At 41.5% G+C, this 13610-nt stretch overlaps 1 protein-coding gene across 1 annotated transcript in view; it reads left to right on the plus strand.

The window, feature by feature from the left end:
• Positions 1-13610, plus strand: part of SLC9A6 (solute carrier family 9 member A6) — a 50328-nt gene that overhangs the window by 22546 nt on the left and 14172 nt on the right. The window contains exons 10-13 of the mRNA XM_006212140.3: positions 2279-2392; positions 6548-6659; positions 7576-7729; positions 13213-13243. Of these exons, the coding sequence (XP_006212202.2) occupies positions 2279-2392; positions 6548-6659; positions 7576-7729; positions 13213-13243 (411 nt within the window). The remainder of the gene's footprint in view (positions 1-2278; positions 2393-6547; positions 6660-7575; positions 7730-13212; positions 13244-13610) is intronic.

Consider the following 13610-nt stretch of genomic DNA (forward strand, 5'->3'; position numbering starts at 1 on the left):
GAAACTTTATAGTTTGTGAATAAACTTCTCCTCTTTGCAGCGAAACAAACACAAATCTTTGTTTTGTTTTTTTACTGAAAAATAATCTTTGATCTGTTCCAAGTGATGTCTACTCATTTCAGCTCTTGTTTCATTGACTCCAGAAATAGATGGAATTGGCAGGTTGAAGGGTGACAGCTTTTAGGGTAGAGATAGGTCAGCAGAATATTATCAGACTGTTATTATTGTGGCTCCAGTGGTCAGTCAGATAGCTTTCTTTCCTTGTGTTCCTAATCCAATGGCTTTTTTTCCTTCCAGTTTTATGGAGATATAAGTAACATACAGCACTGTTTAAGTTTAAGATGAACAGAATAATGATGTGACTTACATCATGAAAGGATGACCACAATAAGTTTAGTGAACATCCATCATCTCATACAGATACAAAATAAATAAATAGAAAATGGTTTTTTTTCTTGTGATGAGAACTCTTAGGATACTTTCTTAACACCTTTCACATATAACATACAGCAGTGTTAATTATATTTACCATGTTGTACATTATGTCCCTGGTACTTAATTATCTTCTAACTGAAAGTTTGTACATTTTGACCACCTTCATCCAGTTCCCCCATACCGCCGTCCTCCGCCTCTGGTAATCACAAATCAGATCTCTTTTTCTATGAGTCTGTTTATTTGTTTTTGAAGTATAATTGACCTACAGCTCTATGTTACTTCCTGTTACACAACATAGTGATTTGGTTTTTCTATACATTTCAAAATGATCACCACGATAAGTCTAGGTTTGATATGTCACCAAAGATATTGCATAGTTAATGACTATATTCCTGACACTGTACATTTCATCCCCATGACTCATTTATTTTGCAACTTGAAGTTTGTACCTCTTAATCTCCATCATCTATTTCTTTTCTTCCCCTCCCCCCTCCCCTCTGGCAACCACCTGTTTGTTCTCTGTATCTATGACTCCATTTCTGTTTTGTTGTATTTATTCATTTGTTTTGGCTTTTAGATTCCATGTGTAAGTGAGATCATATAATATTTGTCTTTCTCTGACTTATTTCACTTAGCATAATACCCTCTGGGTCCATCCATGTTGTCACAGATGGCAAGATTTCATTCTTTTTAATGGCTGAGTGATATTCCATTTGTGTGTGTGTGTGTGTGTGTGTGTGTGTGTGTGTGTGTATAAAATCAAAGAAATAGAAATAATGTAGAAGAATGTGGGTGTGTATACACACACACACACACACACATCACATATTCTTTATCCAGTCATCTATTGATGGGCAGTTAGGTTGCCTCTACATCTTGGCTATTGTAAATAATGCTGCAGTGAACATTGGGTGCATGTATTTGCTGATCTCCTAAGTTCAAATGCATTTTAACAACCTTGCTTTTTTATCCCTCCCCCTACATTTACTGTTTTTTGACATCATATTTTACATCCTTTTGTTTTGTGTATTCCTTCACTATTTATTGCAGCTATAGATGATTTTACTACTTTTGTCTTTTGACCTTCCTACTAGCGTTAGATGTGGTTGATTTACTACCTTTATTGTATATTTGCCTTTACCAATGAGACTTCTCCTTCATAATTTTCATGCTTCTAGTTGTGGCCTTTTCATCACAGTGATGTGTATGAGTGGAGGTGGGTGGGCATCAGGGTGGGGTACAGAGCATAAGACTATAATATGTGAGTCCTTGCTCCCTCAGTGAGGGCTAAGACCCATATAAAAAGTGAAACCATATGGCAAGGTGGTGTTGTGAGAGTTGACATGAAGAACTCTATGCTGGGATAAAGATTTTGAACTGGCTCTTACAGCCTGTGAAGAGGGAAGGGTCTTGGAACTGCTGTATTTAGAGAGATTCGTTGGGTAGGGGTGTAGAAGGTAGGGGTGGCACGTATAGCAGTTAGGGCCCTTTTGCGGCATTATGGATGGAAAGTGATGAAATTAGACTGAGGCAGTGGCAGGGACAGCAAGAAACATTCCAAAAGAAAAATTGACAGAGTTTGGAGGAGGAGGATAAGAACGACTGAATACAGGGATTGGAGAAGGGAAACTGATTGGGGAAGTGAAGAGGTAACATTTCTGGATTTTTCTGTGGGACCAGAAATGTCATCTCTCATTTGCTCCCCTCTGAATCACATATTTTTAGGGATATACATGAACTTTACGTATTTGAAGTGTATGTTTCATTATCTTAGTAATACTTATGTTTCAAATTATGTAACTTAATTTATTTGCTGGACTAACCTTTTAAAATTTCGTTTCAGTTGTTTGAGCTTCTCAATTTCTTGGCAGAGAATTTCATCTTCTCCTACATGGGACTGACACTGTTCACCTTCCAGAACCATGTCTTTAACCCGACCTTTGTAGTAGGGGCATTTGTATCCTTTGTCATGCATTCTATTCTGAAAACTTTTTTTTTAAGTGAGATTTGCATGTGTTTTCTGGAGGGGTGGTTGATAAGAATACATTTAAATATGTAGAAATTTTCCTCCGTGTGAAACAAATAAGGAGTTCAACGCTTTTGTCCATTCTAGTCTATTTCCACTTTTGTTTACTGCACAAACAATACTGGCAGATTGGAATGACAGAAAAAGTTCTCCTACCATCCTGCCAGCCACGAAAGATAAAACTGTCTGTCCTCTATTACTGAAGGGAAGAAAGAGGGGGTGGATGGTGGGGAGCAGTTTGCAGTCTGTGCCACAGGGCAGTGGTTGAAAGATGATGAAAGACTGAAGGAGGCTTGCACTCTCCCTCTCTCTCGCTCGCTCACTTGCTCGCTCTCAAATTTTTAAAATCCAGCTGAAAAGGAGAAGCTGAGTACATGAAAGAGAGCAATCAGTAGTACCAGCCTCATGAGAAGGCAGGAGGAGATGGAGTCCAAGGCACGTGGGGAGACACTGGGCTTCAGTGGGAGGAAGCTCAGCACCGCCATTGTTCCAGGAGAGGGTTAGGGTTTGTAGAGATGAAGGTACATTTGCAAGATGGCGTTCCTGTCTGATAACTTCTATTTTTATCTGTAAAGTAGGAGGTGAGATCTGCTGCTGAAAGTGAGATAGGAACAGGTGGCCTATCAGTTATCTATGACGTAACAAATTACCCTAAAATTTAGCAGCTTGAAACAACAAACATGTATTCTTTCGCACGGCTTCTGAGAGTCTGCAGTCCAGGGGCAGCTCAGCTGGGTGGTTCTGGCTCAAGGATCCTTGTGAGGCTGCAGTCATGCTCTGGGCCGGGACTGCACTCTCGAGACTTGACTGTGGATGGAGGAGCCCCAGGCTGACTCACATGGCTGTTAGCTGGAGGCTTCAGTTCTTCTCCACATGGACCTCTCCGTGGGACAGCTTCCCTCAGTGGAGGCAAGCTGAGAGCACCAAGATGGAGGCCAAAGTGCCTTTTACAGCCTAATCTTGGAGGTGACATCCCATCATCCCTTTTGCCATGTTCTGTTGGTTTCACAGATGGACCCTGGTACAGTGTGAGCAGAGACTACAGAAGGATGGACTAGTAGGGACCCTCTGGGAGGCTGGCTTCCATGGGTGGTAGGAGTTTTGAGGAGAAGGTTTGGAAATAGTTGTTGCAGAGAGTGGGACAGTGAATTGACCAGAGAAATGCAGTAGGATTGCTGAGCAGTGTTGGGGACCCATTTCAGTTTGAGGGGTTAGTATTAGCAGTAGAGTCAGTCTGCCCTGTTGTATGACTTTGTCCAGGAGTATTTAGCTATAAGCACAGAGAAAATAGATAGTCGTGTCAAGTTGATGCAATGAAAACACCGAGAGGGACGAGTGAATGTAAGGTATTGGAAAGAGTATTATGAAAGATATGGCTAAGAAAGGAAGTGAAGAAGGGAGAAGACTGAGTATTTGAGGCAAAAGTAGAGGGATCTTTGGACTGGAGGTCCCAGCGAGGTGGGAGAATGATCCAAGATGGATGAACTTGGAACATAGAAAGATTGTGGTCAGAGAGAGGGCTGCTTGAATTAGCGACTTCCAAAAGAAGTAGTACTTTTCAAAAACCACCTCGGAATGAAGATTCTGCCAAAAGAGATTAGCAGAAATATTTTTTAATTAAAACTCTAAGTAGGATCTCTGTTAGAAAGTGAAGTATTACTGAAATGCCATTCTACAGAGTCTTAGTCTTCTGAGAATGAACTTCAGGCAAAAAAGATAAAGCCATATTAATAAAAAAAAAAGAGCCTTAGCTGGAAGACTCCCATGAGATCAGTAACTTCATATCCTGCTCGTCTTTGAGAAATTTTTGAGCATTCAAGTGGCTTGATCCACTAGACTTATCCAGAAATAAGGCTAAATATTCTCTGTAGGTTTCTGAGTCTGTTAGGAACTGAAGTTCCTCAATACAGAATCCTACCATGAAAACTGACTCTTACCAGGAGAGAATTATTCTCTTGCTGGCTGTATTACTTAAGATGTAAGTTTAGTTTCATGTGACAAAGACCTAAATTAACTGAGGTTTAAACAAAGTGGAAGTTTCTTTCTTTCTCATGTAAAAGTCTGGACTGATGCAGCAGCTCTGCTCCACAGTCATCAGAGACCCAAGCAGCCTTCTTGCAACCATCCTTAGGGAGTTGCCCTTGTTCTTAGGGTCCAAGGTGGCTTACCCCTGTGTCTGCCAATTCCCTTTGAGGACACAAGCCACAAAATGCACACATCACTTCCACTTAACATCCACTGGTTACCCCTACCTGCCAGGGAGGCTGGGAATTACATTCTTTATCTAGGTGGCTGTGTGCTCAGATGAAAATTGGAGATGAGAGGGATGAGTATGTGCTCCTACTGAAGGAAGAATAGATACTGGGGGTATAATTAGCAGTTGATGCCACATTGGCCCACATGTTTTGTTGTTACTGTTTTATTTTCTTCTGCTTTTTTTTTCAGGGAATCACTGTTTTTAATAGCCTTCATATTCTAAAATAGTTCTAGATTTACAGAAAAATTATGAAGGTAATACAAAAAGTTCTCACATACCCACACCCGGTTTCCCCTATTATTAGCATCTTACTTGTCACAATTAATAAACCAGTATTGATACGTTACTGTTAACTAAAGTTCATGTTTTATTCAGATCCCCAAAGTTTCTCCCTAATGTCCAAAGTCCCAGCCAGGCTGCCACGTTTCATTGAATCGTCATGCCTCCAGAGGTTCCAGTTGACCGTGACAGTTTCTCAGACATTCCTTGTTTTCGATGACCTTTGACAAGTTTGAGGGGGTGCTGGTCAGGTGTTTTCCATAATGTCCCACAGCTGGAATGTGTCTGATGTTTTCCCCATGATTAGACTGGGGTTGTGCATTCTTTAGAAGGAAGACCACAGAAGTAAGTACCATTCTCATGGCATCATATCAAGGGTACATACTTATTAGCATGTTAATAATGTTGGTGTTCGTCTTAATCACCTGGCCTAGATAGTGTGTGTCAGGTTGCTGTATATATGTATGTCTATAGATATTAACATAGGTAACCATCCCTATTTCTATTAAGCCAAAGACAAGTTCATACCAGTGTCTCCAACTCTAATCCATTACCACATGGGTAATTCTAGCCTCCTCCTCTTGCTGATCAGTGAACTCCCATTCCAACAGTGGGAAACCTGACTCCCACCTTCCACCCTCCATTACTTGTTCCATTTCAGCATACATGGCAGTGTCAGGATCGTTACCAAGTGCTCCGTGGGAAACAGCTTTATCAATGAGCATGTTAATACTTCTGCGTAGTTCCTTTCACCTTTACTCCTACAGACTCCCCCTCATTTCTAAAGTTACTCATGTCAGCACTGTTTCCCCTCATCTTGTTTTGTTTTTAATCTTAGATTTCTCCTTTGTATTCCTTTCAGAAAGTGAGGTGGAGACTGTCTTAGAACCCCTGAAATAAAAATTGTATTTATAAAGGAAGAGCAGCTATAGACAGCAAACCGGAGAAAAAGACACTAGGATTCATTTCTAGTTAAAACCATTCTAAATTCTCATCAAGCCTTCCCTTTGAAGCAAAGTGGAACTGTAGACTCAGAGGAAGACGCTGGAGCTGGCAGGAATGTCAGTGGTATGCGGTGTCAGAGCTGCCCTGCCCTTTGTTCTGAGGAAGCAAAGGCAAGTTTAGCCAGTGTTACTCTTCCCCCGACCAACATTGACAATTAAAATGAACTACCCTGTTATATTAGTAATCTTAAGATTATGCCAGAGAAGCTCTGCTTTGAATCATGTTTCTATTCATCTAATGAATTTCATATATGTTAGACCTGCATAGTCCAGTTTGGTAGCAGCTAACCACATGTGATCATTTACATTTAAGTTAATTAAAATGAAATTAGATGAAAATCCTCAGTTCCTCAGTCACACTAGCCACACCTCAGGCACTCACCACGTTGGACAGTGCAGATACAGAACTGTCGTGGCAGACAACGGAATGCAAAGGCTGTGTGTTAGAATCTGAGCTCCCTAAGATAGTCTTTCACCACCCTGAATGTGTAATCTAAAGAATGTTAATAATAAAAATAATTATCCTTAACCTATTAATAATTTTAGATTGCTATTTTCTTGGGAAGAGCTGCCAATATTTACCCATTGTCCCTCTTACTTAATTTGGGTAGAAGAAGTAAGATTGGATCCAATTTTCAACACATGATGATGTTTGCTGGTAAGTTGTAACTCCCTCTCTTGCCTATTCTAAGAAACAACTCACCGTGCATATACTAGCTTGATTTTAAACGGAAATGATAATGCTAGTAATGTAAGACTCCCTTAAACATTGAAGTTGCAACCTCCAATAGAAAATTCTTTTTAAAAGTGTCCCATTCCCTTCTATGGGAATTTTTTTCATGTTCTGGTTCTAAATTCCTGGTTCAGAACTATGTCATGTCCGGTGAAGAATAAACCCGTTTTTCACACAAAAACCTGTATGTGAATGTTTATGGCAATTCAATTTGTAATTGCCAAAATGTACAAACAGCCCACTTGTCTGTCTTCCAATGAGAGAGATAATAAGCAAACTGTGGTACATCCACGCCATGGAATCCTACTCAGCACTAAAAAGAATAAACTGTTGATCCACACGACAACGTGGATGAACCTCAGAGGCACTGTGCTGAGTGAAAGAAGCCAGTCTCAAGTGGTTACATACTGTAGGCTCCATTTACACGGCATTCCCAAAACGACAAAAGCATAGCAACGCAGAACAGGTCGGTGGTTGCTAGGGGTTTGGTAGGTGACAGGGAGGTTAGACTAAAAATAGGCAGCACAAAGGAATTTGCTGGGGGGAGGCAATGAAACCATTCTGTGTCTTGGTTGTGATAGGTGGTCACACACCTCTATACTCATGGAACTGTACACCCAAAAGAGTAGATTTTAGTGTAAGTAAATTTTAAAATAGATTTCAAAAAATTGTTAAATGATCAATGCCTGTGGGTGTCATCTACTAATTCTTTTTCTGTTTGTATATACTTGTGTACGTTAATATATATTACACATGTGTTCATGCTCCTCTAAGTTCTCAGAATGTGCCTTATTTCTCTGAATTTATGAAGCTCACACTGTCCTCCTTCATTCCCTTGTAGGCCTTCGTGGCGCAATGGCATTTGCCTTGGCCATTCGAGATACTGCCACTTATGCCCGGCAAATGATGTTCAGCACCACACTTCTGATCGTGTTCTTTACTGTGTGGGTATTTGGTGGCGGCACCACTGCCATGCTGTCGTGCTTGCATATAAGGTAAGTTGTGACTGGGGACCTCCTTTTAATATTAAGTTATAATTCGGGTTAGTTTGCTTTTAATCATGAGAAAATTTTAAGCTCTAACCAATGTATAATATTCATTTCTTCCTTTTAACAAGTATATAACGTGTAGTAGAGGAAAAAAATGGAAAATATGTAAAAGAAAAATAAAAACTGGCTGTTTTGCCAGACCTCTTGGCTGTGCATTGTAGTTTTTTTTTAACAAAAAAGGGCAAACACTACGGGGTACTCTTCTTTTAACTTTTTTTTGGGGGGGTCGGGGGGAGGTAATTAGGTATTTATTTATATGGAGGGACTGGGGATTGAACCCAGGATCTCATGCATGCTAAGCATACAGTCTACCACTGAACTAGACCCTCCTCCCTACTACAGGTACTCTTGTAACTGATTTTTATATGTAATATAGCATGGACATTTATGTTAGTAAATATCATTATTTTAATGGCTACATATATTATAACTTATTAACCAAATTCCTACCATTGGACTTTTGTATTGTTTCTAGGATTATGCCATTACTGTTAACAACTGAGGATTTCACTATTACCATTACCGTTAACAGTGTAACGCTTGTAAATGCATACACCATTGTGCACTTGTTTATTTCCTTCGGATGCATTCCTAGAAGTGGAATTGCTTGATCAAAGGATATGCATATATTTAAGGCTTTTGATCCGTCTCACCAGATTGGATCAAAAATTTCCTTCTGTCTGGAACGTATGAGGCAGTCCGGTTTATCTCAGCCCCAATCAGTGACAAGATATTGTCATTCTTTCTCATCTTCATGATCTGCACTGTTTCTGACCTGACAATCCGAGGGCAAGATTGTGAGGTCTTAGTCTCAGTGGCACGCTAGTTAATGTATTCAGTTGGACAGCTCCCTCGTATCTCAGGAGTCCTGCGTTTGTTTCCATGGGTACAGCAGTCTGTGTTGCTAAAGCCTTTGTAGATTCCACTTCTGTGTTTGGTGAAACATCATAGACCTTAAGCGCTGCTGAGCTTCCAGAATATGAGGGTTCATTAGAGAAAATAGTATTTCACATTTTATAGACTCTGTTCTCCATTTTTTTCATTCTATTATGCCTTTCTTTTAACATTCTAAATAGCAACCAGCCCTTAATCAGACCTGGAATGTTGTTATTATTGTCTTTCTCTCTCATTACTATTGAAATACCTTTTTTAAATTCCAGTGCTGTTATTGTAGATAATTGAAAATACACAGAAATAATGTTCTTATAACCCTGATTATTACCTCAGGGAGTGCCTGACATTTGCTGAGCACCTACTGTGTGCTGGACATTGTGCAAAGTGCATTTTTCATATTTCTCTAATCACAATAGCTCCATTTTACAAGTGAGGAAATAGAGGGTTAAAAAGTTTCTAAGTTATTCAAGGTCATACAAACTATGAAATGGTGGACAGAGAAGCCACCAGTTTCGCTTAATTTTTCCTAGATTGCTGCATCAAGAAATAAGGCAGTCAATAAAATTTTTTTTTAAATGAGGTAGTCAATTTTGGAAGGATTAAACTCCTTTTTCTCAAGAGCTTGTGAATAAAGTCTTCCTTATTTTACTAAGACAAACTAAACTAAATGTAAGATAATTTAGGAAAAATAACACTTTTAAATTAAATGGAGTCTTAGTGTTTAAGTAGAATCAGTTCTCTTCCCTAACTGCCTTCCACACAAACCAAACAAAATACGCATGCTTACCTGCCCCCCAGAAAAAACCCACCTACTCACATGAAGTCAAATCCAACTCCCCAGATTTGCACATTCCTTGGCCCATCTTGTCTGTCCAATAGTAGTTTGGCATTTAACTGTATACATTACCTTACAGTCTTAGGTTCCTAACTGGTTGCTATTTTTGTTGTTAGGGGTTTTTTTCTCTTTTTTTGGCCTCTTTTCAAACAGAGGAATTTAAGTTTCTCTTACCTCCCCCTAAATTTGTCTAGTACAGTTTTGAGGATACTGATAAATCCTTCAGTTTTAAGGTTCATGCAGGATTAACTTGACTTTGAGTTCTTGCCCCTTCATTTATTAACTTTGTGACCTTGAGCAAGTTCTTTAACCTTTCTAAGCCTCAGTTTCCTCATCTGTAGTGTCTGTGATAGTACGTACCTCCCAGGGTTGTTGCAAGGATTCAGTGAGCTCATATCTGTAAAGCTCTTAGCACAGCATTTCAACTGTGCCTCTTATTCATTCATTCGATAAGTACTGTTTGAGCACCAACCATGTTTTGAGGTGCTGTTTTAAGCTCTAACTTAGTGGTTCTCAACTGGGGATGGTTCCCCCTACAAGGGACACTTGGCAGTGTCTGGAGATATTTTTGATTGTCACAATCAAAGAGAGGAGGCTGCTACTGGCATCTCATTGGTAAAGGCCAAGGATGCTGCTGAACATCCTACAGTGCACAGAGCAGCCCCCATAGCAAAGAATGATCTGGGCCAAAATGCTGGTAATGTGAAGGTTAAGAGACCCTGGTCTGGAGAGGGACAGTGGTAGTAATAACATTGAAAAGTCCCTGGTCTCATAAAGTCTACTTCAGTGGGAGAAGACAGCCAGTAAACTAGCAAGCAAATAAGTGAAGATGACCACTTTAGATACTATTAAATGCTATGATGGCAAACAGGGTAGTGTGACAGTAGCTGGGGGTAGAATGTGTTTTATCTAGAGGTGGAGATCAAGAAGGGTCTCTGCGAGATTACATGTGAGCTCAGTCTACCTGAATAACAAGATATTGCCAGTTAAACAGTGAGCAAGAAGACGAAAAGTCTAGGCAGAGGGGAGAGCAAGTGCAAAGGCCCTGAGGCAGGAACAAACTTAGCCTGTTGAATGAAAAGAAAAAAGCCCGCCTAGCTGGAATATACTGATTGAAGGATAGATAGGAAATGAGGTGGGCAGGGATTGGCAAACGTGTCCTGTAAAGGGCCAGAGTAAAAACTTTAGGGTTTGAAGGCCTTACGGTCTCTGTCTCAACTACTCAACTCTAGCGTGAAAGCCCCCGAAGACAATATGTAAATCAGTTGCCATGGCTGTGTTCCCACAAGACCTGATTCACAAAAGCAGGAGGTGTACCGATGTGGCCTGTGGGCTGTAGTTTGTGGACCCCTGCTCTCAGATCTTGTAGGACATGGTAAGGAGTTTTAATTTTACAATCCAGTTGGCAATCTTACAGGATTTGGAAGCGAGAGAGTGACACAATCTATTTACAGTGTAAAAGGATCACTCCAGCTGTTGTGTGAACAGCAGATCCTCAGGGAGTTAGAGCCAGCCAGCTCTTCCTACGTTTGTGCCCGTTTGTGCCAGTCACGTTTGGCTCCTTGTCATTCACCACACATATCTTGCACTTCCCCGACTCCAAGACTTTGCCCATACTGTTGCCTCTGCCTGGAATTCTCTTTCTTTCCCTAAAAATGACACCACTGCAGTGCCTCCTCCCTCTGCCCTCTTCTTTCCTAGCAGAACCACACTTCCGTTTGCTTAAGCACTTGTTTCAGTCAGCCCTGTAATGACAGTATTGTTACAAGAGCTACCATTCAGCGAGTGTCAGGGATGTATCAGACAGTCTGTTTAAATCTTTAGACACATTTTCTCATTTAATCCTTGCAGCAACTCTGCGTGGTAGAAATCACCCCCATTTTCCAGGTGACAAAACTACGGTTCATGGGGCTGCATGACTGGACTAAGTTCACACAGCCAGAAAGGAGCTGAAGTCAGATGGGAGCCCAGCTCTCCCTGACTGCAAAGCCCTGGGGCTTTTTTTCACTTGTGTTTGTCTCCCCCTCTAGTCTGTGAGCTCCTCGAGGGCAAGGTGATGTCTAATTCATGTCTGTGCCCTTTGCCAGCACAGCACCTGCAGATAATGGCAGATAATAACTGCTCTTGTAAATGTTTATTATATTGACTTGGCCTCCAGTAATGTTCCATCTGAGAGTTACAAGTGTGCTACCTTCTAGACCACTAGATGTCACTTTAGATACACAAATGTGGTTAGAGTTTAATGTGCCTAAGAAGATTAAACAGCTTCTGGCCATTTTAGCAAAGAAGAAATGAGCTTTTCTTTGAATTCTGAATAAGGTCTCGCATCGCTTTCCTCCCTTCAGTGTTACACGTATTCTGCGATGCTCCTGCTGCAGCTTCTCACACTGCAGTTTTTTTTTGTGTTGTCTGTAGTAGTGACTTTAATCAGTAAATACTTGAGCACCTATTATGTGTCAGGTACTGTTGCTAGACTCTGAGGGTACAGAGATGAAATGAGCCATGGTCTTTACCCTCAAGGAGCTCACAGTCCGTTTGGGGAGACTGACAGGTAAATAACTATACCGTGCTAAGCATTATAATAGAGGAATCTCGAAAGTGCTGTAAAAGCAGAGGAAAGATGATTCTGCCTGAAGGGTTCATAGAACGGTTCATTTGGAACTTGAAAAAGGAATAGAGAAAAATGAGGGACAGTGCATTTCAGGTCAAAGGAGCAGCAAGAGCAGAGGCGTGGAGACTCAGGAGAGGACAGGACTGGAGAGAGGACACAGCACAGAGTACACAGGAGAGAATGAGGGGGAGGAAGGTTGGAGTGGCGGGGGTCACTAGTTTGTAGAGAGTCTCGAGTGCCACACAGAGGACTTTAGACGTGACCCTCTGGGTTGTAAGCCGCTCTCAGAGTCTTTGGTCAAGGGCATCACGCAGTGAGTTCTCTGCTTTAGACAGCTGACTCTTGGGGAGAGCCTGGCAGCTGGAAAACCTTACAGCCCATTGCGACAGACCCCATGAGTCAGAAAGAGGCCCGAGCCTGAACAGTTGGAAGAGAGAGACGGACCGTCTGAGAAACAGTTTAGAGAAAGAATTAACAGGGTTGCTGAGCATTCGTGTCGTGGAGGTAGGGGAGTCAAAGAGAGCTTCTTCATAATGAAGCTGTTTCCTGGGATATGGAAAGCAGGAATTTTAAGCAGAGAAAAAAGAATTATAAAGAACCAGGGCAATGTCTGTCCATTCACCTATGAAAAAAACCCTGTAATTAGACCCTTTCTTCAGTCATCATAACAGGATGTTGCCATGAGAGCTGAGAGGTCCAAAAACATGCAGCTCCCTCCCGGAACAGCACTGGGCCGGCCTTGGTTTTGGAGCTACCCCGTCTTCCTTATTCAGCCCCTGGGGCGGTGCCGCTTTCCCAGGCTCTGCTTCTAGTGGACTTATAGTCAGGGAAGAAAGGGTTATTTTTCTGAAACTGGTAAGTGGGCTGGCGGGAAGAGAATATTAGTAAACCCTGCTTGCCTTAGGATCCAAGCTGTTGCTAAGGAAAGTGGCAGGAGCCAGAAGTCTACATCAGCAGCCGTCTCGAAGCACGGAAATGTTAACTGCTCCATAGCTTCTGTGTTGAGAAAAGTTGCCTGACAATGTACGAATGTGAACAGACCTTTTTTTGGCTTCAAGATCTCATTTTCCTTTTGTGTTTCTCCTATAGGGTTGGTGTCGACTCAGACCAAGAACATTTGGTAAATATGCGTTTGTGCTGTCTTTGGGATTTCTGTCCATTGTGCAGTCACTTAGAAACAAAACAAACCTACTGGAGACTTCATGCCACTGTTATTTAGATCCTGTCCTATTTGCACCAGCTTTTAACTGACATTATTCCTGGCTTTTTTCACTGCTCGATAGAGACAAACCAAATTTTAGGCAGCGTGTGATTATGAAGGGTGACAGCTCTCCTATCTGTGGGCCAGCCTGGGCCTTGGCCACAGAGCAGAGCAGTCCCCTGAGCACTGCTGGGTTTTCAAGTGACGGCTCTGGCACAGGGAGCCTTTTTCCACTTTGGTTTGCGCATGAAGGCTTGTCTCTGATGTAAGCCCCACTCCAGCTGCT

The sequence above is a fragment of the Vicugna pacos genome, chromosome X (genome assembly GCF_048564905.1).
Source record: "Vicugna pacos chromosome X, VicPac4, whole genome shotgun sequence".
In the NCBI taxonomy this organism is placed as follows: domain Eukaryota; kingdom Metazoa; phylum Chordata; class Mammalia; order Artiodactyla; family Camelidae; genus Vicugna; species Vicugna pacos.